At 36.5% G+C, this 27,443-nt stretch overlaps 1 protein-coding gene across 2 annotated transcripts in view; it reads left to right on the top strand.

The window, feature by feature from the left end:
• TOPAZ1 (testis and ovary specific PAZ domain containing 1) overlaps nt 1-27,443 on the top strand; it is a 51,954-nt gene that overhangs the window by 8,763 nt on the left and 15,748 nt on the right. For both annotated transcript variants that reach the window (XM_031663427.1, XM_031663426.1), the window contains exons 3-8: nt 6,363-6,427; nt 7,458-7,585; nt 13,718-13,782; nt 18,255-18,394; nt 20,460-20,545; nt 21,949-22,074. In XM_031663427.1, the coding sequence (XP_031519287.1) occupies nt 6,363-6,427; nt 7,458-7,585; nt 13,718-13,782; nt 18,255-18,394; nt 20,460-20,545; nt 21,949-22,074 (610 nt within the window). The remainder of the gene's footprint in view (nt 1-6,362; nt 6,428-7,457; nt 7,586-13,717; nt 13,783-18,254; nt 18,395-20,459; nt 20,546-21,948; nt 22,075-27,443) is intronic.

Genomic DNA, 27,443 nt, shown 5'->3' with positions numbered 1-27,443 from the left:
AAAATATAATTTCAAATTTCAGCTATGTCCCTTTTACCAGCCAGTTGCTACTTCATATGCTCCCTTTTCTCCCTTCTAAGACACTGAGAGGCTGAAGCCTGCTAGAATGAATTTTTATTTTACAGGAATAAAAGTAGAAGATGAAAGGGCAGGGCCCATATATTGTCAGAAACTCTGGACTGCCCCTTTTGGTAAAACAAGTAGACAAACCTGAGCTGACTTAATCACTGGGGAAAATATTCTCAGACCAGATTGGGGAGAATTTGTAAGATGTCTAAGTTGTGACAGAATGCTTATTTGTTTTTAGTCTCCACAGTGGGGAAAGTCCATGTTAAAATCTAAAACATTAGAAGCATACTAGAACTCATTCACTAAAACTTGAACTGATGAGCTTGGAAATGTGTAATGGCTGAAATTGGTAAAATGTTTGAAATAGGCTGTGTCATTGGAAATGATCTGAGAATGTCTGTAATAGTCAGTGCTGGACAGTTAATCTGTACTAGAACATAGGATTATTATATGCTGAAATATCAGTTAAATGATACCACACAGTGGATTGTTGAGATTTTAAGTGTCTGCCAAAAATTCAGGGGAATTGCTATATAGGTAGGGAGGAGGGGGGAGGAGTGAGGGACTAATGTGTTTTAAACAAAAGTATATAAACTGAAGTACTAAGAGTAGTAGGAGTTTAGAAAAGAGAAGAATGAAAGATACCTTGGAAAAGCAAAAATTTGTATTGATCCTTGAAGTTTGAATTTGTTTAGATTGACAAAGGAGAAGAAGAAAAGAAGTTTGGTAGGGAAGGAAGAATAATGAGGAATATGTGGGCAGAAAGGCAAAAGTACATGTAAGCATGATTGTGTACGGAAGGTTAAAGGTTTTCCTGACTCCATCAGGCAGAGGTGGAAATCCCTTATGCATTCCCATAGCACCTTATGCTACCTTAGTTGTGGCATTGATTTCATGGTGGTATAATTTAATCTCTCACTTGCTAAACTGTTGGATTTTGTGAGGGTGGGAAATGTCAATATCTTACTTTTATTTGCAAGTCCAGTCCCTCATATATTGAGATGGGAAGGAGAATTAAGGTTTCAATTCCTATTTGAAAATATTGCAGGCCATTTCTGAAGTGCTTGAATTAGATTACATGTAAATGGAGACAGTAAATCCTTTCTTTCTTAAGCAAGTAGACACTGAACAATAGTGGGAAATAAGATTTTATAAGTAGGGTGATACTAGATTAAGGAGGTTGGAAAGTTAGGCACAAAAACTTGAATTCTGTATGGAATTGATGTTGGTGATCAGTGGGGATCAGTTATTTACCACCTTCACAACTTGGTCTCAAATCCATAGGCAGCCATTGTAGATTCTGGAGCCAGTAAATAATAAAGTTCTGAGGGATAAATATCTGGTACCAATGCACAGAAAATAAAAGCCTACCACTTTTGCCCAGGCATTTGAGTCTCATTAGACCCATGTCTAGCCTGGATCTATGCTGGGCAAATTATATCCTGTCTCAAGTAACTTACTTTCTCAGAGTCTGACTTAATCCCAGTTCGTTCCCCAAGAGAGGACTTCTAGAGTAGAGTAGTCTTATTACCAATTTTACCATCAAATGACAAAAAACAAACAAACAAACAAACAAAAAACCAAACAGGTTTCCACCAAAAATAAAGATCTTTTTTCTCTCCCTTATATATTGAGATTCATTGTCTTTTATGAAACTTACTTTTCTTCATTGTCCCATTGCGCTGAATATCTAATGTGCTCTAACTTTACTGCAAAATTTTATTAAATTTTTATAAAAATTAAATTTTTACTAAATTTTAATCTTAAGAACTGATATTTAATGTCTACCCTGTGCTAGATACATTACTTATTTTATTTAGTGAAACAATTCTGAGGTTGAAACTCACCCTATTTTTATACTTAAATCAAAGTGATTAACTTTCTAAAGGACCCAGCTTGCAAGTATCAGAGCTGACATCTGAACTCAAGGCAACCTGCTCCAAAGTCTGTCCCTGCTCTGCAAAACAGCATGCTGGAAGAGCGGCATTTTGGTTCTTCCTATATATTTAATTCAATTACTCTGCAAACTACTGCAGAACATTATTTTACTTGAGGTCCCTTTCCTCTCATCTCTGCTGCCTCTTTAAAGTAGCAGGTGGAAACTATTAAGAAACACTATTCTGAGTTTTTTTCTTTTCTCTTTCAGGTCACGTAAACTATTCTTTGTCTTTGCTGGAATAAACAGTATTGTACCTGATTGAGCATTTGTAATATCAGGAGACCTAACAGTACAGTGTGGCATCAGGCTAGGGAACCTCTGCCTTGATTAATTGGATACTATAATATTTTTCTGCTTAGGGCCACTACTACTTGCATAATATGTGCCCCAGTAAATTTGTAGCAGTTCTATCCAGAAACAGAATATGGGTATTTGTAAGTAAATGAATACTGACCACAATTAGCATCTCAAAAGGAGGCAGTGACATTCTGAATTTTTTTTTTTTCTTTGAGAGAGAGAGAGAGGGTCTTGCTTTGTTGCCCAGGCTGGAGTGCAGTGATGCCATCATGGCTCACTGCAACCTCTACCTGCCAGGCTCAAATGATCCTCACACCTCAGCCTTCCAAGTAGCTGGGGCTACAGGTGCATGCCACCACACCTGACTAATGTTCTTCTCTTTTTGTAGAGACTAAGTCTCACTGTGTTGCCCAACCTGGTATTGAATTCCTAGACTCAAGCAATCCTCCCACATCAGTCTCCCAAATTGTAGGGATTACAGGTGCGAGCCACTATGCTAAACCCTAAACTTTTTCCTTGGGCAATAATTTTCAGACATTTTCTGATAGTAATTATTCTAAAGCAATCATCTTCCAGCCATTTTGCCAATTATCCTCAACAAAGATCTGTTTTATATTACAATCTGGTACATATTTATAAATATATGAAATTACAGGTTTATGAAAACAATTATTTTCCTTGCTACAACTGATATAGTCTTATATTTCATATTCGATTTCATTAAAAAATTTCTTGGTTGTGACCCACTAAATAGATTTCATTATCCACATGAAAACTGCTCTGGTAGAGAATAAGCTTGATATAATCTGTATGGCTCTTCAGAGTTGGCTTAAACCTGTTTTACTCTGTCCTCTCCTTTTTACTCAGCTCTTCTCTTTGCTTATCTGTATCTCTGTAGCCTCATCCAAATCTCTTTTATCTCCTTTTGTTGTTCTTCCCTTCATTTTTCCCTTTTTCATTTTACCAATTCAGAACTGTAACTACACCAATGCAAAACTGTAAAATATTCGTGTAAATTACAATTTTGCTCACTTTGTGATTTTTTTTCACCTCAGTGAATTTAACTTTTTGTCTCTCAAATTCCAGACAAAAATAAACTGTTTCTTACGAGAGTTTGCATGTGTAATTTTACCTTCCTTGTAAGTTAGCTATTTTCATAGTAAAAAGTTTCCCACATCTATATAGATTATACTAGCAGTATTATAAATACTATCTTAATACTTGGAAATTAAACTAATATACTTGCTGTACCTATTTATGAATGGAACTTTCGGGATAATTAGAGGCCAAGGAAGCATCCCTCAGTTCTCTATTAAGTCACTTAATTCTGTTCATGTTATTACCTCAATACCTCTCATGGCTGTTCCTTCCTCTCAGTTCTCTCTATGTTCTTATTTTTCTCCTAGATTATTGTAATGAGCTCCTGGTTAATCTTCCTAAACTCTCTTAATATATCTTTTGTCATAGTGATATTCTAAATAGAAATTGATCTGCCAGTAACTGTTGAGAGTGTTTCACTGGCTTTCAGCCACCTGGGGGTAGTCTGAATTGCTTGGCATGGCTTTTTAAGGCTCTTTGTGGATCTGTATCCACTCTCTCTTTGGCAACTATGATATTGGAGGGAGGAAAGTGGGGTGAAAGGCTAATGAAAGATAAGCATAGCAAGCAGCTCACTGTTTCTACAATGCACCATGTACTTTAGGCCTTTTGCATATGTTTATCTGAAAGTCCCTTTCTTTTCATTCAGTTATCCATCAAATCACATCTGAGATATTATTCCAGGAATTTGTTCCAGTAGTTCTCTTGGCACATATCTCAGTATATTATGTCTGCTTGTATGTGAGCCTCACCTTGTACTGGAATTGCTAGAAAGGGGAGTGGCATCTTCATTTGGGTCTCCTTAGCGTAGAATATGTTAGGTGCTGCATGTGTAGAGAACAACTAGACATATATAAGCCTCGTCCTCACAGTGCTTTTAGGGAGGCAAATAAGCATGTACCATAAAATGATAGGACAAGTGCAAGATGTTAAACACCTCCTTGTGAAAGTGGCATTTAAAATGATCACTAAAGGATAAGTAGGGATTAGCTAATTGTTGAGGAAAACTGAGACACCAAAATAACGTCCCATGGCTTGGTGTTCAAATAGCAAGAAATGAAGCTACAGAATGTGCAAAAACTGTCATGAAGGGCTGTGAGAGTAAAATGACCATAGAATTTACCTTCTGGATTGCAAAGCTTTTGAGGACATGAGGAGCTGTTAATATGCCAGGACAACAGGCGTAAACAGACCTTCCTAGGCAAACTAGAATTTATGGTGAGTGTGAAGTTTATGCTAAGCATATAGGAATTCATGGAAAGGCTTCTAAATAAGAGACATAATTTGATCACATTTACTTTTAAAAATAATTATAGCTCTGGTGTGAAGGATAAACTGACAGGGACCTATTGTAATAAGCTGAAAGAATGTGGTGACTTTACACAGAAGTGGGAGTGAATTTGTGGGAGGTTTAAGAAGTGAATATTGATTCATCAGATGGGGGTGAGGCAGAGGGAGATGTTAAGGTTGATACCTGGTTTCTCTTTTATCTCGTTACCATCCATGGCATTACCATACCATCTTTTGCATGGGAGAAGAACATTACCATCCATCTCCCATGCAAAAGAGCTATATTGGGGAGGTCAGATTTAGACATTTTAAGTTGAAGAGGTCCTTGAGGTACTGAGATGGAAATATTCTAGTAGATAGCTAGATATGAATGTAGAAAGGTCCGGGTTAGAGAAAGATTTGCATTTGTGTATGTTTTCTGTTTGTATTATTTCCCCGTCCTTTAAACTATACTTACTGTTTCTAGGGTTTACGTTGGGAAAAAATACTTTGTTTTCCAAACTTCAAAGAATGGTAAATACAAAATGTTTTGTTTAGTTTTCCTCTTTCTTGGCTAGGAAGTAATTCTGAACCAGTGAGCAGTCGCAGTGCTGAAGGATATGCTTATCCACTTGTTAAATGAACAAATGGTGGGATTATGAGTGTTTATTTTGTTCTGTGTACTTTTATATGTTTTAAATTTTTGTCTAAGTGATTAAAAATGGAATAGTGTTTGGCCATTTGTATTTGAGTGGCTCCTATAAATGTAGTTTTCATCTGTTGGGCCTATGATATTGGCTTTAAGGACATCTTATCTCATTTAATCCTCACAATACCTTGTGGTTAGTGGTATTCTCATTTTACAGATATGATTAAACTTAGAGAAGTTAAGTAGTTTTGCCACAGTTTATACAGCAAGTGGCAGAACAGTGTTTGAACCCAGACTGGTCTAACTCTGTTCTACATAATCTTTAGACTCTAAGTTGTCTTTAGGGACTACCAAAAAAAAACTAAGCTGCTTTCAAGCTGTCTTCCTTTGACATTGACCATATGACATACATATACATGCTTAAGAGTAGAAATTGGCCAGGCACAGTGACTCACACCTGTAATCCCAGCACTTTGGGTGGCCAAGGCCAGTTGATCACCTGAAGTCAGGAGTTTGAGACTAGCCTGACCAACATGGCAAAACACCATCTCTACTAAAAATACAAAATTAGCTGGGCATACATGCCTGTAATCCCAGCTCCTCAGGAGACTGAGGCAGTAGAATCACTTGAACTCACGAGGCAGAGGTTGCAGCGAGCCAAGATTGCGCCATTGCACTCCAGCCTGGGCAACAAGAGTGAAACTCCGTCTCAAAAAAAAAAAAAAAGAGTAAACACTATCTTGTATTGATGTAATACTTTTTTGAGTTTTACATGCTTTGTATATGTTGTCAAGCTCTCAGTAACAAAGTTTGAGTGGCAGCACCCCCTAACAGTTGAGGCATATGTGATTAAAGAGCCAAACAAAGAATCCACACAGGTGCACTGGGTTCTGAGTCTCGTTATAGTAAGTACTCTGCCCTGGAGGACTTGAGCTGATGTTCACCAGAAGCTAAAGTGATTATTATATAATGTTTAGAGATAATGTTTCGATAGTTCTGCTTAGAATCTGTTATAATGTTTAAGCTCTGTTTGCTTTATAGTAGAGAACTTCCTGTACTGGACTGTGGACTGATAAAGCCAGACATCTGTGCTTCCAACTCAGCAGGTAAAAGTTGACATTTTCAGAATATGCAATATTGAATCATCTCTTTATATCTCCATGCAGGCCTAGTCAAGATGAATTCATTAGAACAGGAAACTTTTCATTTTAGGGTCTGTTGACCATATGTTTTATAGTTTGTCAATTTTTCTGTTTTAATTGACTGTTTGGAAGATCAGATTGAGATATTTTCTGTTTGATTAATAAATAACTTTGTTAGGCTTTATCTAACAAAAGATAGGTAACTAACCTCAGCAGTGTTTGTCATCTTATTTTGAAATTGAAATATGTATTTTAGCTTTATCACATTTTAAATCTCAGTTGCTTAAAAAAATTTTATAGTTGGCCGGGGGCGGTGGCTCATGCCTGTAATCCCAGCACTTTGGGAGGCTGAGGCAGGTGGATCACGAGGTCAGGAGATCGAGATCATCCTGGTTAACATGGTGAAACCCCATCTCTACTAAAAGTACAAAAAATTAGCCGAGGTTGGTGGTGGGCACCTGTAGTCCCAGCTACTCAGGAGACTGAGGCAGCAGAATGATGTGAACCCGGGAGGCAGAGCTTGCAGTGAGCCGAGATCGCGCCACTGCACTCCAACCTGGGCAACAGTGCAAAACTCTGTCTCAAAAAAATATATATATAGTTAACAGGTAGTCAGAAGTTTAAATACCTGAATCTTTATTTCACAGGGCATAACTTAGTATGAAAGTTAATTTTACTTTGACTTTCAAATTTTACAAGTATATTTAAAATATATTTTATTTTATAAGTATATTTAAAATAAGTATATTTAAAATTAAAAATTCTTAAGATGATCAATAAAAATTCTTAAATATCTGTTTCTTTTTATATAATATAATGGAGTTATTTTAATAAAGAGGAATTATTGCATAATTCGCTGAAAACTCTGCTTCATATTTGTCACATTAGACCTTAAAAGAGCCTCTGAATTCTAAGTCATTTTTTACAACAGCCTTTGAATAACTCAGTTATTTTGTCTTTAAAATTTCTATAGCTGAATATTATTTCTTTTCAGCAAGTGAAATAAAACATGATCCCAAAGATGCAAACACTTCCTTAGGAGAAGTTGCTAATGAGACCTCTGAAAATGAAACACTGGGAGACTTCAGTGAACAAATAAAAGGTTCAGACTTGGATGAAAAGGTACTAGGGGATCTTTTGCATGTTTTTATTTCTTGGTCTTAAATAGTGGTAATGCATAAATCCATCTTAACAGTGCTATCGGGTGGCGAGTATAACTCCCTTTATTGAATAAAAGAATCAAGTCGCTCTAGCCATGGGATGTATCCCTTGATATTTGGTGTAAGCATAGTATAAAAAAGATTTTCCTTGCCTGGGAAAATGAGATGTACTGTTTAATTACATACTGTAGTTAGCTTTTTAGTGTCTGAAGTTTGCCACAAACCTATGAAAGTCTTTCTAAATAAAATATTACATATTTTTCTGCCTCAGAAAACACTATAATACTGAAAATCGTTTGATCTTCCTTAATTTTCAGGTAGCATAGTACTTGAGGGCCATGCTTCCTAGTATGGGATGATTTCTTTGTTTTGTTTGAGGGAAGGGGGATTATATATTTATTCTTCTAATACCATCGTAGGCTTCAAAGTACTAACCCTTTACAAAATATGAGACTTAGTAATATTTGCTCTTAAGATGTCTGGCCCTCAAATTTGGGAATTAACAAACTTGTTTTCATCTCTCTCTTACATTTTAGGAACACTACAGGGTAAATAGATTGACTTATGGGACATATGCCTGGCGTATTGCTTTTCTGCTCTTGTAAATGGCTGACTGTAAATTTTTAGAAATGCTTCCTTACTGATCTTTTACTTCCCACTACATGTGTATGTGTGTACAAGTATGTATGTATGTACAAGTGCACACATGTATAGTGAGAAATAAAAGATCAATATGCCAGGTGCAGTGACTCAGGCCTGTTATCCCAGCACTTTAGGAGGCTGAGGTGAGAGGACTACTTGAGGCCAGGAATTTGAGACCAGCTTGAGCAACATAGTGAGACCCTGTCTCTACCAAAAAAAAATTTTTTTTTTTTATTAGCCAGGCATGCTGGCATCCACCTGTAGTCACAGCTACTTGGCGGGTTGGAGGTGGGAGGATAGCTTGAGCCTGGGAGGTCAAGTCTGCAGTGAGTCACGTTCGGGCCACTGCACTCCAGCCTGGGCAACAAAGCAAGACCTGTCTCAAAGAAGAAAAGGTAGGGGCGCGCACGCGCATGTGTGCGTGTGTGTGCGTGCTTATCTATTATATACGTGTGTGTGTGAATGATTCTTTTCCAGAGGCCTTTTCTTTTCTTCTCTGTATCACTTGTCAATTTTTAGGTTTACCATAGTAGTAATTACTTTATGATTCTACTGTTGGGCTCCTGATAAAGTACTAGTGTACTTTTTTTAACTTTTTATTTTGAAATAGAGATTCACAGGAAGTTACAAAGGTAGTTCAGAGAGGACCCATGTTGCCTTCACCTAGTTTTCCCCTACATCTTACATTTTAAAGTATCAGAAGCAGGAATTTGATATTGATAAAATATGTTTGTGTAGGTCAGTGTATTTTATCAAATATGCAGATTTATGTGACCACCACTGCAGTCAAAGAGCTATAATAGCACCACAAAGATCTCCCTTATGCTAACTCTTAACAGTCATACCTCTCTCCCTCCACCAATAATTTCTATAGTTTTGGCATTTTAAAATGAAGATTCATAAGAGGTTGGCTAGAGGATTATTAATTGATAATTCTAAAAACAAAACCAGCTTTAGTTTTACTGATTTTTTTTTTCCTATGTTGCTTTTTTGTTTTCAGTTTCACTGATTTCTGCTCTGGTTATTTCCTCCTCCTACTTACTTCGGATTAATTTGTTGTTCTTTTTGTAGCTTCCTAAAGTTGCAGCCAAGGTCATTGATTTATTATTTTCTTAATTATTTTCTAATAGAGATATTTAGTGCTATATATTTATCCATAAATACTGTTTCAGCAGCATCCCACTTTTTGTTGAGATAAATTGTGGATTCACCTGTGTTATAAGAAATAATACATAGATATCTATGTACCCTTTACCTAGTTTCTCCCAATTGTAATATATTGCACAACCACAGTACAATATCACAACCAGAATATTGGCATTAATACAATCAAGATATTACAGACCATTTCCATCACCACATGGATCCCTCATGTTGCCCTTTGATAGTGCACACCTACTTTCTTCTCTCTTTCCTCCATCGCCCATTCCTTAATCCTGGACAACCACATATCTGTTCTGCATTTCTATAATTCGGTCATTTCAAGAATATTATATAAATGGAATCATACAGTATGTAACCTCTTCAGATTTGTTTCTTTTTTTTTTTTTTCCCCACCTGGCATAATCCTGTGGATATTCAACCAAATCATTGTATATATCATTTTTACTGTTTAGTAATACTCCATGGTGTGAGTGTACCATAGTTTGTTTAGCTATTTGCTCATTGATGGATATCTAGTTTGGGACTGTTACAGGATAAAGCTGCTATCTATAAATATTCATGTACAGGTTTTTGTGTATCTATGTGTTTTAATTTCTCTGGAATAAATGGGCTGTTAACTGCTGAACTATATGGTAGTCGCATGTTAGGTTTTAACTTGGGTGAACTCGTCCTCCAGATTACTCCCCTGCGGTTAGACTCAGTTGAAATGTTTGTTCAGTTCTTTGAGTCTTAGCTGGGCTCTTTGGAATCCACGTTACATACATATTGTTCAGAGATCAGCTAGAGATTTGGGTCAAGTTATAAGTAGATTTGGGGACTTTGTCTGTTAGACTTTCTCCCAGATTCCTAGCCTCACTTTCTGATTTTACCCCAAACTCTGTTCTTCTGGTTCTTTGTTAGTAGGGCAAATTATTGTCCTCCCCAAATGGTTCCAACTAGTGCCTGCCCTTGGGTATACAGCCATAAAAACAAGACAGTTACCCAGTGGCATTCCATCTTTCTGAGTGTAGACTTCCCTCTAGGTTCTGCCTGCTTTTCATATCTCTTCAGGGTTTTCAGGTAGTTTAAAAATATTTTATCCAGGGTTTATGGTTGTTATCTGCAGAAGAGTTACCCCAATAGGAGATTCTCTGCCATTTCTCAAAGTACACCCATTGTGAATTCTTTTGAATTTCATCCAGATGGTAGCGTACTGTTCTTTACCTTGCTTGAGATGTTTTTCCTTTCAATGTATGTAATGATGTCTTGTTTTTATAGTTGTATAATTACCTACTATATGAATATACTCTAACAAGTCCCACTACTGATGGACACTTGGTTTGTTTCCATTTTTTTGCTATTTAAATATTGCTGCATTATGCATCCTTGAGCATAAGGCATTTTGCATATGTGCAAGCATTTTTGGATTAATTCCTAGAAGTGGAGTTGTCAAATTGTCCTTCATAGAGATTGCTTTGATGTATACTTTCAACAACATTGTGTGAGAGTGCCATTTTCTCCCCACACACTAATTTATTATTAATTTTTTGTCCATCTGCCTATTTTTATAAATGACTTTGTTTTAGTTTTAATATGCATTTCTCTTATGAGTCTAGTTAAACATCTTTAGAAGCCATTTATATTGTTTTCTATGAACTTGCTGTTTATGTCCTGGTATGGTTGGCTGTGGTCCCACCCAAAATCTCATCTTGAATCCACATAATCCCCACAATCCCTGCATGTCAAGGGAGAGACCAGGTGGAGGTAATGGAATCATGGGGGCAGTTCCCCCCTTGCTATTTTGTGATAGTGAGTTCTCATGAAATCTGATGGTTTTATTAGCATTTAGTAGTTCCTCCTGCATTCATTCTCCTTCCTGCCACCTTGTGAAGAAGGTGCCTTGCTTCCTCTTCACCTTGTGTAAGTTTCCTGAGGCCTCCCCAAACCATGCTGAACTGCGAGTCAATTAAAACCTCTTTCCTTTATAAGTTACCCAGTCTTGGACAGTTCTTTATAGTAGCATAAAAATGGACTAATACATGCCCACTTGCCCATTTTCTTCCGGATTTGATCTTTTTACTTGTAGGAACATTTCATGATATAAACTTATCTGTTCTTTGTCATATGTGGCTATACCTTTTCCTGGATTTCATTTGTTTTGACTTAGTTTAGGAGCTTTTCACCTTGTAAAAGCCTTTTATTTTTATTTAATCAAATATGTCAGTTTTCTTTCGTAATAGGAGTTACAAGTCAGATTTAGAGAAACCCTTCCCCATCTCAACATTTAAAATTTTCTCTCATATTTTCTTTTAGTTTTTTTTGGTGTTATTTATTATGTTTAAATTTTTAATCAAACTAAAATTTATCTTAGGAGAAGGAATATAGAAACAATGTAACTTTTCCTTGTTTTAGCAGATGGCATTTTGTACTCTTTATTCTCTTAACATATGAAAATATTTAAAATATTTGTAGTCAAACCTATTGATATCTTACTTCATGGTTTCTACCTTTGGTGTCATGCTTAGGCTTTCCAAATCCTCCAGATTATATACTCATTTATATATTTGATTTGTTTTGCTATTTTATTTTATTTTCTACTTTTAGAATTTATTTTTAATTTAATGAAATCTTTAATGAACCTAAAAGGTATTTTGGCATATGGTGAGTTGGGAGCACACTTATTTTCCATCCAATTAACTAGCCAGTTGTTCTACCATTTATTGAATCATTTCCTCCTAAATTTCAAGTGCCATATTGAATATTTTCAGTTTTATATATAGATCTGTTTCTTTTCTTTTGTTTCATTGATTGCTAGTCCTTACACCAATAGCATACTATCAATTTTTTGAAAAATAGTAAGTAAAATATTAAATGGTAAAATGTTTTTTGGTGGTTCTCTCTCATGTATTTTTTTTAAACAGTGCTTTAAACTCACATTGTAATTTCTGTAATGTATAAATTAATTTGGGGAGAACCAACATCTTTAGTATTCTCATTCAGGAACATGGTAGGTCCTTCAGTTTGTTATGTTTTATGTTTCTCAGTTGATTTTTGTAGTTTTCTAAGATTTCTAGGTTGTCTTCCAAGGCTTTTATAGTTTTGGGTTTTAACATTTAAGTTTTTAACCCATCTCGAGTTGATTTTTGTAGTTTTCTAAGATTTCTAGGTTGTCTTCCAAGGCTTTTATAGTTTTGGGTTTTAACATTTAAGTTTTTAACCCATCTCGAGTTGATTTTTGCATATGGTAAAAGAAGGGTCCAGTTTCAGTCTTCTGCATGTGGCTAGCCAGTTACCCAGCACCATTTATTGAATAGAGAGTCCTCTCCACATTGCTTGTTTTTGTCAGCTTTGTCGAAGGTCAGATGGTTGTAGGTGTGCAGCCTTATTCCTATGCTGTCTATTCAGTTCTATTAGTCCGTGTATCTGTTTTTGTACCAGTACCATGCAGTTTTGGTTATAGTAGCCCTGTAGTATAGTTTGAAGTCAGTAACATGATGCGTCCAGCTTTGTTCTTGTTGCTTAGGATTGCCTTGTCTATTCGCGCTCCTTTTGAGTTTCATATGAATTTTTGCTAGTTCTCTGAAGAATGTCATTGATAGTTTAATAGGAATAACATTGAATCCATAAATTACTTTGGGCAGTATGGCCATTTTAATGATATTGCTCCTTCCTATCCATGATCATGGAAAGTTTTTCCATTAGTTGATGTCCTCTCTGATTTCTTTGAGCAGTGTTTTGTAATTCTCATCATAGAGGTCTTTCACTTTCCTGGTTAGCTGTATTCCTAGGTATTTTATTCTTTTAGTGGATGTTTTTTCAAAAGTTTAGTATTTGAACATGTATAACCTTCTTATGACTGGAAAATCATGATTTCAAAACAGCTACTTGTGAAATGTAAGTATAGTTATATTTAAAACACATTTAAATATTTCTTATGAAAAATAAATTTTATGTTCACAAATACCGCTTTAAAATAACTCAAAGCTCAAGCTTTTTTTCTGAATAAAAAGAAACTCAACTTAAGTTTTACCTAATGATTTGAAATAGCGACTTGGGTAATTAAAGGTGATATCAAAACCTGGACAAATGTTTTGACTTATATTAATTTTTCTCTTAAGCAGCAGTGGAAATTTTAAAGTCAGGATTCAGTATTTTAAATTATGTAGAATAGAATTGTTTTTAGGGATTGGCCATAAACTAGTTGTTTAATTAACATCGAATACATTAAAATAAATCCAGTAAGCCTCATAGCTTAGTGTGTAATACAGAGACATTCACTGGTTCTTATTTAACCATAATCTCTTCACAGCATAGATTTACAGACAAAGTGATTACCAAAGAAGAAAAAGAAAATATTTATGAAGTTCGCAAAAGGTCTGTAACATAATTCTTAATTACATAACTTATAATAGTCACTTGTCTAATTTGTATCTTGAGTATGTTTTTTGTTCTCTACTGTTTATATGCTTGGGCTATATGCCATTAGCCATATATAGGTATACTTTAATTAATGTGTCAGATGTACTCAGGTGTAAGGGGTATTGTAAATTACCTTAAAGCTGTCACTAAGTTTTTTGAGTCATTAAAATATTTTTTGAGGAAAGATAAGGAGTAGTGATAAAAAGAAAAAATGATGTATGTTTGACTTTTATGAAGATAAGAGTGGCTGAAATCAGACTCACATTGCAGTTTGCAAGGATCTTACATGGATGCAGTGATTCATACGGAGAGTTATAGCACACTCTCTGGAACATATAAAACCGCATTTAGAGTTGGAGGACACCTTAAAGATCATCTGATCCATCCTCCACCACCTTCATTTTGCATTTGACTCACCCAGGTCAAGGTGATGGATATATCTGAGGCCTTTAATGTTAACGCAGTAATTTTCAAAGTGTGATCCTTGGAGAAGCATCATCATGCATGAACTTGTCAGAAATTGAAATTATTGGGTCCCATCTCAGACCTGCTGAATCAAACTTTGGCGATGGGCCTATCAATCTGTTTTTAACAAGACCACCAGCTGATTTTGATGCATGCTCAAGTTTGAGAACTACTGTGTTAAGGGAAAGGCTAGACAAGAATTAGATTGGTATAGAAGGTTTAGTACGGTTCATGACCATTTGGAGATACTAAAGAAAAAGGAAGATACTGAAGAAAAAGCAACAAGGTTAACTTTTTTTTTCTATTGCAATCATTTTGCTTACAAACTAAGATAGTGTAACTGCAGCCTGCAAAGGTTTATCAACTTGACTCTATCATAGTGATCACCAGTGTGACATTGATTGGTTAAGTCATTACATCACCATGGGCTTCAGTCATCTGATCAAAAATAAAAGATAGATAATCTCTTCCATCTGTAGAAATTCATAATTTCTGTTTCTTTGTTTATGTTGCCGCTTTTGTTTTATTTGCGGGGAACATACTGATAATACATATAAGTGACATCCCAAGTTGGGGAGAGAAATGAAGATCTTTTTTTTGTGTGAAAATCTTAAATTCTATCAATGCTACTAAATTTCAACTGTTGTAAGTATGGCTCCCTCTTCTTACTACTTTTACTCTCCTCTGGCCCAGAAAACACAAGCTGAAAAAACTTACTAGAATTATTTTTAAGGTAAACATTATAGTATCTGAATGTTAGTGTAAACCTTTCTCCTAAAAAGTAAATGCATTTGTATTTACTAATCAGCTCTGAAGTACTTCTTTCCCTCCCCTTGCTTAAGTTATTTTTCTAGAGAAGTAGTGTCCAAATTAAATTTTTGTAAAATTGGTTATGTAGGATCTCACATATTAGGATGCAATTAAGCTGTTTAAATCAGTCACCCTGAAACAATAACATTTTTAATACCTTTTCCCCAGAGAAAGCTCTCAAAGACCTTTATAGGCTTATTGTATATACTTTTCTTGAAGAATAATTTATAATTCATTTAATTACATTATCAGTAGAATAATTTAATGACCTCTTCCGGATTAAAACACTAACCTAACTCCTCCTCAGACCTTTTGTTTGGCATGGTCAAAAATATTTTGCTCTAATCTTAACCACACCACCCCATTCCTTCCTCTACTCCAACCACTTAAGAAGTGCTGGTTTTCTAGTTAAGAAGGCAGGAACAACCTATTAGAGATGTTAAAGAATTGTAATATATACAGGTATACCTTGGAGGTATTGCAGGTTTGAGTTCAGACTACTGCTGTAAAGCAAATATTGCAATAAAATGAGTCATATGAATTTTTTCTGTTTCCCAGTGCGTAGAAAGGTTATGCTTACACTATAGTCTATTAAGTGTGCAGTAGCATTATGTCTTTAAAAAAATGTACACACCTTCATTTAAAAATACTTTATTGCCAAAAAGTTCTTACATCATCTGAGCCTTCAGTGAGTCATAATTGCCTGGATGTTGATGTCGGCTTACTGAATTAGGGTAGTTGAAGATTGGAATGAAGGTTGAAGGTTAAGGTGGCTGTGGCAGTTTCTTAAAATAAGACAACAATGCAGTTTGCTGCATCAGTTGACAGTTCTTTTCACAAAAGATTTCTCTGTGGCATGTGATGCTGTTTGATAGCATTTTACCAACAATAGAACTTCTTTCAAATTCGGATTCAATCCTCTCAAACTCTACCTCTGCTTTATCAGCTAGTTTGTGTGATATTCTGAGTCCTTTGCCACTTAAACAATGTTCATGGCTTCATCAGTAGTAGGTTTCATCTCAAGAAACCACTTTCTTTGCTCATCCATAAGAAGCAACTCTTCATCCATTCAAGTTTTATCATGAGATTGCAGCAATTCAGTTACAACTTTAGGCTCCACTGCTAGTTCTAGTTTTCTTGCTGTGTCCTCCACATTTGCAGTGACTTCTACCACTGAAGTATTTAAACCCTGAAAATCATCTATGAGGGTTGGAATCAACTTCCTCCAGACTGCTAATGTTGATATGTTGACCTCCTCTTTTAAATCACAAATGTTTTTAATGGCACCTAGAATGGTGAGTTCTTTATAGGTTTTCAATTTACTTTGCCAAGATCTATCAGAGAAATCACTATCCATGGCAGATAGAGCCTAATTAAATGTATTTCTTAAATAATAAGACTTGAAAGTCAAAATTGCTTCTTGATTCATAGATTGCAGAATAGATGTTGTGTTAGCAGGCATAAAAACAACATTCAGGCTGAGCGTGGTGGCTCACGCCTGTAATCCCAGCAATTTGGGAGGCCAAGGTGGGTGGATCACGAGGTCAGGAGTTTAGCACCAGCCTGGCCAAGATGGTGAAACCCCACCTCTACTAAAAATACCAAAATTAGCCAGGCATGGTGGCAGGCTCTTGCAATCCTAGCGACTGAGGAGGCTGAGGCAGAGAATTGCTTGAACCCGGGAGGCAGAGGTTGCAGTGAGCTGAGATCATGCCACTGCACTCCAGCCTGGGCAACAGAGCAAGACTCCTTCTCAAAAAACAAACAAACAAAAAAACACAATATTCATCTCCTTGAGCATGTCTGGCAGAGTTCTTGGGTGACAAAATACATTGTCAATGAGCAGTGATATTTTGAAAGGAATCTTTTTTGAGCAATAGATCTCAATAGTAGGCTTAAAATATTCAGTAAACCATGCTTTAAACAGATGTGCTGTTGTACAGGCTTTGATGTTTCATTTATAGAGCACAGAAAGAATAGATTTAACATAATTCTTAAGGGCCCTATGATTTTTGAAATGGTTAAAGTTGCCAGCTGCATTATCCCTTAACAGGAGAGAGCCAGTCTATTTGTTAAATCTTTGAAGCCAGGCATTAACTTTTCTTTAGCTATGAAAGTCCTAGATGGTATCTTCTTCCAGTATAAGGCAGTTTTGTCTATGTTGAAAATCAGTTTGTTGTAGCTTCCTTCATCAGTTATCTTAGCTGGATCTTCTGGATAACTTGCTGCAACTTTTCCATTAGCACTTCCTGTTTGACCTTGCACTTCTATGTTACAGAGATGGCTTGTTTCATCAAGCCTCATGAACCAATTCTGCTAGCTTCATACTTCTGTAACTTTCTGATCTCTCACAGCCCTCACAGAATTGAAGAGTTAGGGTCTTGCTCTGTATTAGGGACTGGTTTGATCTTCCATCTAGATCACTCAAACTTTCTCCATTTCTGCAATAAGGCTGTTTCACTTTCTTTTCATTCACATGTTCACTGGAGTAGCACTTTGAATTTCCTTGAAGAACTTTTCCTTTACATTGACAGCTTGGTTAACTATTTGGTACAAGAGGCCTACCTTTTGGCCTATCTTGTTCATCAACATGCCTTCCTCACTAAGCTTAATCATTTCTAGCTTTTGATTTAAAGTGAGAGATGTGAGACCCCTCCTTTCACTTGACTACTTAGGGGACATTGTAGGGTCATTAACTGGTCTAATTTCAATATGGTTTTGTCTCAGGAAATGGGGAGGCCTAAGGAGAGGGAGAGAGATAGGGGAACAGCCAGTTGGTGGTGCAGTCAGAACACACACATCATTCATTGATTAAGTGCACCCTCTTATAAGGGCTTAGTTTTCATGGTGCTCTGAAACAATATCAGTAGTAACATTGATCACTGATCACGAATCACCATAACAGATAAAATAATAATGAAAAAATTTGAAATATTGTGAGAATTACCAAAATGTGACACAGAGACGTAAGTGAGCATATGCTGTTAGAAAAATGGCACCAGTTAGACTTGCTCGACTCAGGGTTGCCACAGTCCTTCAATTTGTAAAAAAATAAAAATAAAAACTTTTTTAAAAAAGAAATATCTGCAAAGGATTACTTTAATGTTTAAAAATGCATTTAAATTCTGATGTTAGTTTTTCCTTTCACACAGCAAAGATTCTAGAAATGCCGACATTATGGTTGGCGAATGTCAGTTTGCAGCACCAGTCCCGAAACCTCTGTGCTTATTAGTACCTCCTTTGAATCTAAGTGGTCATCAAGAAGACACAATACTGAATACCTGGATGAATGGTACTATTTGTTTTCTTAATGAAATCCTGTTGGCTTTTGGTAATACAGAAACTAGGAGATTTTTCTACCAAAGACAAAAGATGATTAAAAAAGAAAAATGGAAACATGTAAAATATATTAAAATTAGAAGTCTGTGCACCTTTACTTAGTACTTTTTTTTTTTTTTTTTTTTGAGACAGAGTCTCACACTGTTGCCCAGGCTGGAGTGCAGTGGCACGATCTCAGCTCACTGCAACCTGTACCTCCCCAGGTTCAAGCGATTCTCCTGCCTCAGCCTCCTGAGTAGCTGGGATTACAGGCACCCACCGCCATGCCTGGCTAATTTTTTGTATTTTTAGTAGAGACGGGGTTTCACTATGTTGGCCAGGCTGGTCTTGAACTCCTGACCTCGTAATCTGCCCACCTCAGTCTCCCAAAGTGCTGAAATTACAGGTGTGAGCTACCACGCCCAGCCTACTTAGTACTTTTGATGGAACAATGTGTGAAATATCTGTATTTATGTGATAGTGGTAGTATGAGTAAATTACAGATTGTATCCAAAATATATTTTGATAGAGTGTATTTGTATATGTATTTTAGAACTTGTGTCAGTTTTTTGATAATTAACAGTACTTTGAACAAAATAGACTACATTAAAGGATGAATTTAGGATCTATAAAATCACATTGTATAGTACACACCTAACTTTTCTATACCTACCCAGTACTGACTTCATGCTGCCTCGTGTTGTATACTGTAACAGCAAGCTCATGATGGTCATGTGTTTTATCTTAAAAAGTCTTACAGTTTTCATAATGCAAATTACTGTGAAGCTATGCAGCAAAAACTTCAGCTTGTTTCAGATTATAGCTGGATGCTGCCAAAGTAAAAAATAAATGATTTAAAATTAAAAATACTTTTATTTTTATTTGTTATTTTTATCTTTAGAAAAGAACATTTTTAAATGCCCTAGTTCTCTTTTTAAAAGACCAACATTAAGGGATATGATGCCTGGTGTATTAGTTTGCTTGGGCTGCCATAATAAAATGCCACAGATTAAAGGTCTCAAACAACAGAAATTTATTTTGTACAGTGCTAGAAGTTCAAGACTAAGGTTCTAGAAGGGTTCATTTTCTGATGAGGGCTCTGTTTCTGGCTTGCAGATGGCTACCTTCTTGCTAAGTCCTCACATAACTTTTCCTTGGTGTGTGCAAGGAAAGAGTGTAAGCTCTGTGGTGCCTATTCTTTTTTTTTTTTTTTTTTTTTTTTTTTAAGACAGAGTCTCACTCTGTAGCCCAGGCTGGAGTGCAATGGTGTGATCTTGGTTCACTACAACCTCCACCTCCCAGGTTCAAGTGATTCTCCTGCCTCAGCCTCCCGAGTAGCTGGGATTACAGGCGCACACCACCATGCCTGGCTAAATTTTGTATTTTTAGTAGAGATGGGTTTCACCATGTTGGCCAGGCTGGTCTTAAACTCCCGATCTCAGGCAGTCTGCCCACCTGGGCCTCCCAAAGTGCTGAGATTACAGGTGTAAGCCACCACACCAGGCTGGCGCCTATTCGTATAAGGACATTAATTCCATTGATTCAGGACCCCACCTTTATGACCTCATTTAACCTTATTAACTTCCATAAACACCCTATCTCCAAATATAGTCATATTGAGGGTTAGGGCTTCAACATGTGATTTTTGTGGGGACACAGTTCAGTACATTGCACCTGTATTTGTCACTAGTTTTCTTCCCTTAGAAGTGTTCATTGTGTATAATATTTGTCTATTTAACTTAGAGACATATCATTTGAATACAGTGCCCAATGCTGCTATGTGAGGTTTTTAAGAAAGTTGTTTGCAGCTTATAGTGAGTTTAAAATTTTAAATTCAGGTCTAGAAATACTTGAAGGCACCTAAGATGTAAATCACACTATATTTCACAGGAACACACATGGCAGCACAGTCTGTGAATTGAACATGAATATTTCAAAGTGAAACTTTAAAGCAGATAGTAGTGATCATCTATTTCATTGTTATGAAGAAAATAAATTGTAACATATTGGTGTGTAATGTCACTCTAAATCATTTCTAGATTTCAGATTTCTGGGAAAACATTCTGTCCTAAAGCTGCAGAATCCTGAAACTTGTGAAATATTTAAGAGGGAAAAAAATGTGGGGGTAAGTCTACTTTTTAAAAAAGTAATAATCTGTCTCTTTGTCTTCCCCCTCCTCCTCCTTCTCCTCCCTCCTCTTCCTCACTTTCCTCCACTCCCTCTTTTACCCTCCCCTTAAAAAAAATAATTTCATAAAACCAATACTTTGGACCTTTTGGTTTTATTTCCCTATATATATATATATTTTTTTTTTTTGAGACGGAATCTTGCTCTTGTCATCAGGCTGGAGTACAATGGCATGATCTCGGCTCACTGCAACCTCCGCCTCCTGGGTTTGAGCCTCAGCCTCAAGATTCTCCTGCCTCAGCCTCTCAAGTAGCTGGGATTACAGGCACCCACCACCACACCTGGCTAAGTTTTGTATTTTTAGTAGAGACAGGGTTTCGCCATGTTGGCCAGGCTAGTCTCTAACTCCTGTCCTCGTGATCCTCCTTCCTTGGCCTCCCAAAGTGCTGGGATTACAGGTGTGAGCCACCGTGCCCAGCCTATCATCATTTTTTAAGCAGTTCCAGATATTATATGGATTTTGAATAGAGGTTTGTGGTAAGAGGTAGAAAATAAGTACTGACTTAGAAGATTTTAACAAATAGCATAAGAGGTTGAAAACAGCAGAGGGAGAACATCCAAAACAGAAAAAACAGGCTGAACAGTTTTCTGTGATGACAGAGAAAGCTGCTGATATAAAGCAGTTTATGGGGAAAGTTTGTTGTAAAAAGTTTTAACTCTCATTTGCCTTGTTCTGTTAACCAGAAAAACTAAGGAGAATTTTGGTTCTAATAAATGCATCTGAAATATAGTGCATATTATAATAGAATTAACTTTTTGTAAAATAGAGACAGGTATATAAAAGGGAGGAGGAATGTGTACATTTTTTTAATTATGTAAAATATGTGGGGGCAGGGAGTCCGTGGGATATTTCTGTTCCTTAATTTTTCTGTGAACCTATACCTGCTCCAAAAAAACAGTCTTAAAAAATGAGAATTATAAAGTGCCATTTTCCATACCACTTATAATATACTGTCTTGTAGTTGTTTTTCTGTCATCTGTATTTCATCCCTCTAATAGATGATAAATTTCTAGAGGGTGCCTTCCACAGAAAGAGTGCTCAATAAATATCTGTCATTGGTGAAAAAAAAAAAAGGGACATAAAAGAGAATAACCTTGATGGAATATTTTACACAAAGATAAATTTTTTAAAATCCAGACAAATCACTCTGAAATGATTTTTAAATTATTTTTGAAAATATAAATTGTTTGAAGTTTTATTTTTTCTTATCAAATTAGCAAACAAGTTATCTTGATACTCTTTGGAGTATATGTTATTTGTGTTGCTTCAAATGCTGTCTTGCTTAACTATAGTGGATGCTTTACAGTTAATACAGAAAGTGAATCTTTCTAATTTTCTAGGTGTTCCAGAAGTCCCTAGGGTTGATGATACCCTATAAATATTGCAAATTTCATTTTAATACGTTACGTGGCTGTGAGCGACCACTGTGCAAGTTTGCTCATGTGCCTGAACAAGGGGATGAAAAGGTAAAACATATAAAGTCTTTAAAGTAGAGATTGTTTTAATAGCTATCTCAGTCGTGCATTTTAATTTAGATTTTCATTGACTCCTAATAGCATTGATGTGAGTTTTGCCTGCTTTTGTTCTTTATATAAAAGGAATCATATGTGTATTCTTTTGTCTATCTTCTTTTGCTCAATATTTTTGAACAAACACCTATTGTAGATGTTTCTCATTGTCGTATAATAGTTAATATTCCATTTTGTGAGTATATCAAAATGGAATATTGGTTGGAGCAGATTTGGATATTACAATTGTGATGCTATCAGTGTTCTGCATGTCTTTTGGTGAACATATGTATACATTATGATAGGTTATACTTAAAACTGGAACTGCTGTGTCATAGGGCCTACATATATTCAGCCTTAGTAGATAACAGCCGAACAGTTTTCCAGAAGAGTTTTACCAAATTACACTCCTACCAGCAATGTCTGAGAATTCTGGTTGTTTCACATCCTTACCAGCTCTTGACATTATTAGCCTTTTGCATTTAGCCATTCTGGCGGGTGGGTAGTGATACCTTCCCTGATGATTGATGAAGTTGAGCACTTTTCAGAATGTTTATTGGGCATTAGTAGGATATGCTGTATTTGGAAGTATACTGATATTTTCCCTATATTCTGTGGGATTCTTTTTCTTCTCTGTCTACAATAATTGATCATATAATCTGTATACAAGTTCTCAGTTGTGTGTGTGTGTATGTATATCTATATATATAAAATCATTTACTACTTTAGAAGTTGCCTTTTCACCTTTTGTATTTTGTTTTTTTAATTTTTAATTTAAAATTACAAGTTGAAAACTATAGTTTATTTATGGGGTACAGTGTGATGTTTTGATTTATGAATATGATATGGAATAATTAAATCAAGCTAAGTAACATATCTGTCACCTAGGATACTATCTTTTTTTGTGGTGAGAACATTTGAAATTTACTCTTAGCAATTATGAAATGTACATTATTATTTGCTATAGTCACCACACCATGCAGTAGATATCAAAGAAAAAAAACTTTTTCTTCCTGTTTAATTGAGGCTTGGTACTCTTTGACCATCATCTCCCCATTCCCCCTTACCACCCTTCACCCCTGTCCTCTGGTAACTACTGTTCTACTCTCTGCTCCTTTGAGTTTTAGATTCCATATGTAAATGAGAACATATATGGCATTTGTCTTTCTGTACTTGGCTTATTTCAGTTAGCATGTTCTCCAGTCTATCTGTGTTACAGTGACAAAATTTCTTTCTTTTTTTAAGGCTGAATAGTATATCATTGTGTATATATACCACATTTTCTTAATCCATTCATCCATTGATGGACACTTAGGTTGATTCCATACCTTGGCTGTTGTGAATAGTGCTGCAATGAACATGGAAGTGCAGACATCTCTTCAACATACTGATTTCAAATCTTTTGGGTAAATACACAGAAGTGAGATGCTAGATCATATGGCAATTCTATTTTTAGTTTTTTGAGGAATGACCGTACAGTTTTCCATAATGGCTATACTAATTTACATTGCCACCAACAGTATACAAAGATTCCCTTTTCTCCACATCTTCACCAGCACTTGTTATCATTTGTCTTTTTGATAATAGCCATTCTGACAGATGTCAGGCAATATGTCACTGAGGTTTATAATTTGCATTTCTCTGATTCATGATGTTGAGCCTTTTTTCGTACATTTGCCATTTATGTATCTTCTTTTGACGAATGTTTGTTCAGCTCTCTTGCCCCCCCACCCCCTGTTTTTTTTTTTTTTTTTTTTTTTTTGGGACAGAGTCTTGCTCTGTTGCCCAGGCTGGAGTACAGTGGCACAATCTCGGCTCACTGCAGCCTCTGCCTCCTGGGTTCAAGCAATTATCCTGCCTCCGCCTCCTGAGTAGCTGGGACTGCAGGCCTGCGCCACCGCACCTGGCTAATTTTTGTATTTTTAGTAGAGACGGGGTTTCACCATGTTGGCCAGGATGGTCTCCATCTCCTGACCTTATGATCTGCCCGCTTTGGCCTCCCAAAGTGCTGGGATGACAGGCGTGAGCCACCACGCCCAGCCTCCCTTGCCCATTTTTAAATTGGATTACTTCTGTTCTTTGTAAGTTATTTGAATTATTTATATATTTTAGATACTAACCCCTTATCAAATGTATGGCTTGCAAATATTTTCTCCCAATCTATAGGTTGTCAGAACTTAATCTTAACGAAACCAACAACTATCCTCTAACAAGGAATTTACCACCAGATTGTGCCCAGATAAGGCAAACACCTAGCTATAGCCATTCAAGTAATTTCTCAACTTTGTTTCCACATTCAGTCTGTAAGAAATCCCACTGTTCACACTGTTAAAACAGAGCTCTCTGAACCTCTCTAGTTTGCGGTGCTTCCCCATTCATGAATCTTTTAATGCTCAGATAAACTCTATTAAATTTATTTTTTCTGAAGTTTTTCTTTTAACAGAAGTCAAAACAAAGTTAGCAGGGACACACTGAAGCCTTTCTGTGATAAGGCTGAAAAGGTTGCATGATGGTAAAAGGCTATATTCTAGAAGACCTCTGCTAAAATAATAACTCTCTAATACAGCAAGAGCCAGAGTTTCTTACATCTTCTTTTTGTTTTCAATCTCTTTTCCTCTTTACACTATATTCTCTATTCCACATTCAGAATTATCTTCCTAAAATATGGAATTAATCTGGTCAATAATAAAAAAAATGCCTCCCTTCTGTATACAAATAAATTCAAATTATTTAGTTTGGCATTCAACAACTTACAATCACATGTCAGTATATTTGTCAAATTTCAGTTCCCACTGATGTACCACCCACCGTGCTCCAATCACACCATCCTCTTCATCCTTTAAAACCCAGCTCAAAGCCACAATAATATGTGGCAAGAAAAGACTATGCACTAAGACCACTAAGATAAGTAAGATAGGTCCCAGCTATCGAGAACCCCATTTGGCAGAGAGACACACAAGCAAACAAATCAATGTTATTTAATATAAAGGATGTGTTATAAAATATGAGCAGAATACAGGTAGGCAAATTATTAATCCAAACAAGTAAGATCAGAAGAAGCTTCATAGAAAAAATAAAAAGATATTCATGGGTGAAAGATTAATAGTCAACACTTACCATATATGCCAGATTCTGTTTCAAGTGCTTTACGTATATTAACTGATTTAATCCTTATTTTGTTGATGATGAAAATGAGAGGCCGGGCGCGGTGGCTCATGCCTGTAATCCCAGCACTTTGGGAGGCCCAGGTGGGTGGATCACCTGAGGTCAGGAGTTCAAGACCAGCCTGGCCAACATTGTGAAACCCTGTCTTTTTTTTTTGGCGAGGCACAGTGACTCAGGCCTGTAATCCCAGCACTTTGGGAGGCTGAGGCGGGCAGATCATTTGAGGTCAGGAGTTGGAGACCAGCTTGACCTACAAAGTGAAACCCCATCTCTACTAAAATACAAAAATTAGCTGGGCATGGTGGCGGGCACCTAGCTATTTGGGAGGTTGAGGCAGGAGTATTGCTTGAACCCAGGAGGTGGAGGTTGCAGTGAGGCGAGTCTGCACCACTGCACTCCAGCCTAGGTGACAGAGCAAGACTCCCTCTCAAAAAACAAAAACAAAAGCAAAAAAAAAAAAAAAAAAAGAAAGAAAAGAAAATGAGAATCAAAAAGAATTTAAGTAAAATAAACATAATAATGACTACCATTTATTGCATATCTACAACATGCCAGGCACAATGCTAAGCCCTGAAATGGAAGTAAAGACTTTAATTTTTTTTTTTTTTTTAGACGGAGTTCTTGTTGCCCAGGCTGGAGTGCAGTGGCACAATTTCAGCTCACTGTAACCTCAGCCTCCTGTGTTCAAACGATTCTCCTGCCTCAGCCTCCCGAATGGCTGGGATTACAGGCATGCGCCAACACGCCTGGCTAATTTTGTATTCTTAGTAGAGACAGGGTTTCTTCATGTTGGTCAGGCTGGTCTTGAACTCCCAACCTCAGGTGATCCGCCCACCTTGGCCTCCCAAAGTGCTGGGATTACAGGCATGAGCCACCACACCCAGCCACCTTTAATTCTTTTTTTTTTTTTTTTTTGAGATGGAGTCTCGCTCTGTTCCCCTGGCTGGAGTGCAGTGGCGCGATCTCGGCTCACTGCAAGCTCCGCCTCCCGGGTTCCTGCCATTCTCCTGCCTCAGCCTCCCAAGTAGCTGGGACTACAGGCGCCCGCCACTGCGCCCGGCTAATTTTTTTGTATTTTTAGTAGAGACGGGGTTTCACCGTGGTCTCGAACTCTCCTGACCTTGTGATCCACCCGCCTCGGCCTCCCAAAGTGCTGGGATTACAGGCGTGAGCCACCGCGCCCGGCCACCTTTAATTCTTTTAAGTGAGAGATGGCAGTTCTTATTTTGTACCTCCACTAGTAGGTTGTTTTTTTTTTTAAATTGCTCTTGATTCATAATATTTTACATATTTATGGGGTATATGTGACATTTGTTACATCCATGTGTGTGATTTTTATACATCTATGCATGTAGTGAAATATCATATACCCCATAAATATGTAAAATTTATTGTTATACATCCACATAGTTTACATGTATAGATATAACAAAATATCACATATACCCCATAAATATGTAAAATACTGTGAATCAAGATTTTAAAAAATGATCAATCAAGTCAGGGTATTTGGTGTATCCATCACCTTGAGTGTTTAACATTTCTATATGTTGGGAACATTTCAAATTCTCTCTTCTAGCTACTTTGAAATACACAATACATTGTTGCTAACTGTAGTCATCCTACACTGCTATCAAACATTAGAACTTATACCTTCTAACTGTATGTTTATACTATTCGACCAACCACTCTTTTTCCCCCTCCTACCTACACATTCTTCCCAGCCTTTGTATCTATCATTCTACTATCTACCTCAATGAAATCAACTTTTTTTAGCTCCCACATAAAAGTGAGAATATGGTGTATGTGTCTTTGTGCCTGCTTATTACCACTTAACATAATGACCTCCAGTTCATCCATATTGCTGCAGACTACATGATTTCATTATTTTTTATGACCAAATAATACTCCATTGTGTGTATATACCACATTTTCTTTATTCATTGATCTATTGATGGACACTTGGGTCGATTCCATCTTTGCTGTTGTGAATAGTGCTGGAATAAACATGTAAGTACAGGTATCCCTTTAATTTACTGATTTTTTTTTCTTTGGATAAATACCCAGTAGTGGGATTGCTGGATCATATGGTAGTTTTAGTTTTTTAAGAAATCTCCATACTGTTTTCCACAGAGGCTGCACTAATTTACATTCCTACCAAC

This window comes from Papio anubis, chromosome 2, assembly GCF_008728515.1.
Source record: "Papio anubis isolate 15944 chromosome 2, Panubis1.0, whole genome shotgun sequence".
In the NCBI taxonomy this organism is placed as follows: Eukaryota; Metazoa; Chordata; class Mammalia; order Primates; family Cercopithecidae; genus Papio; species Papio anubis.
Note: the sequence above shows the minus strand (reverse complement) of the source record. Positions and strands in the feature narration are given on the sequence as shown.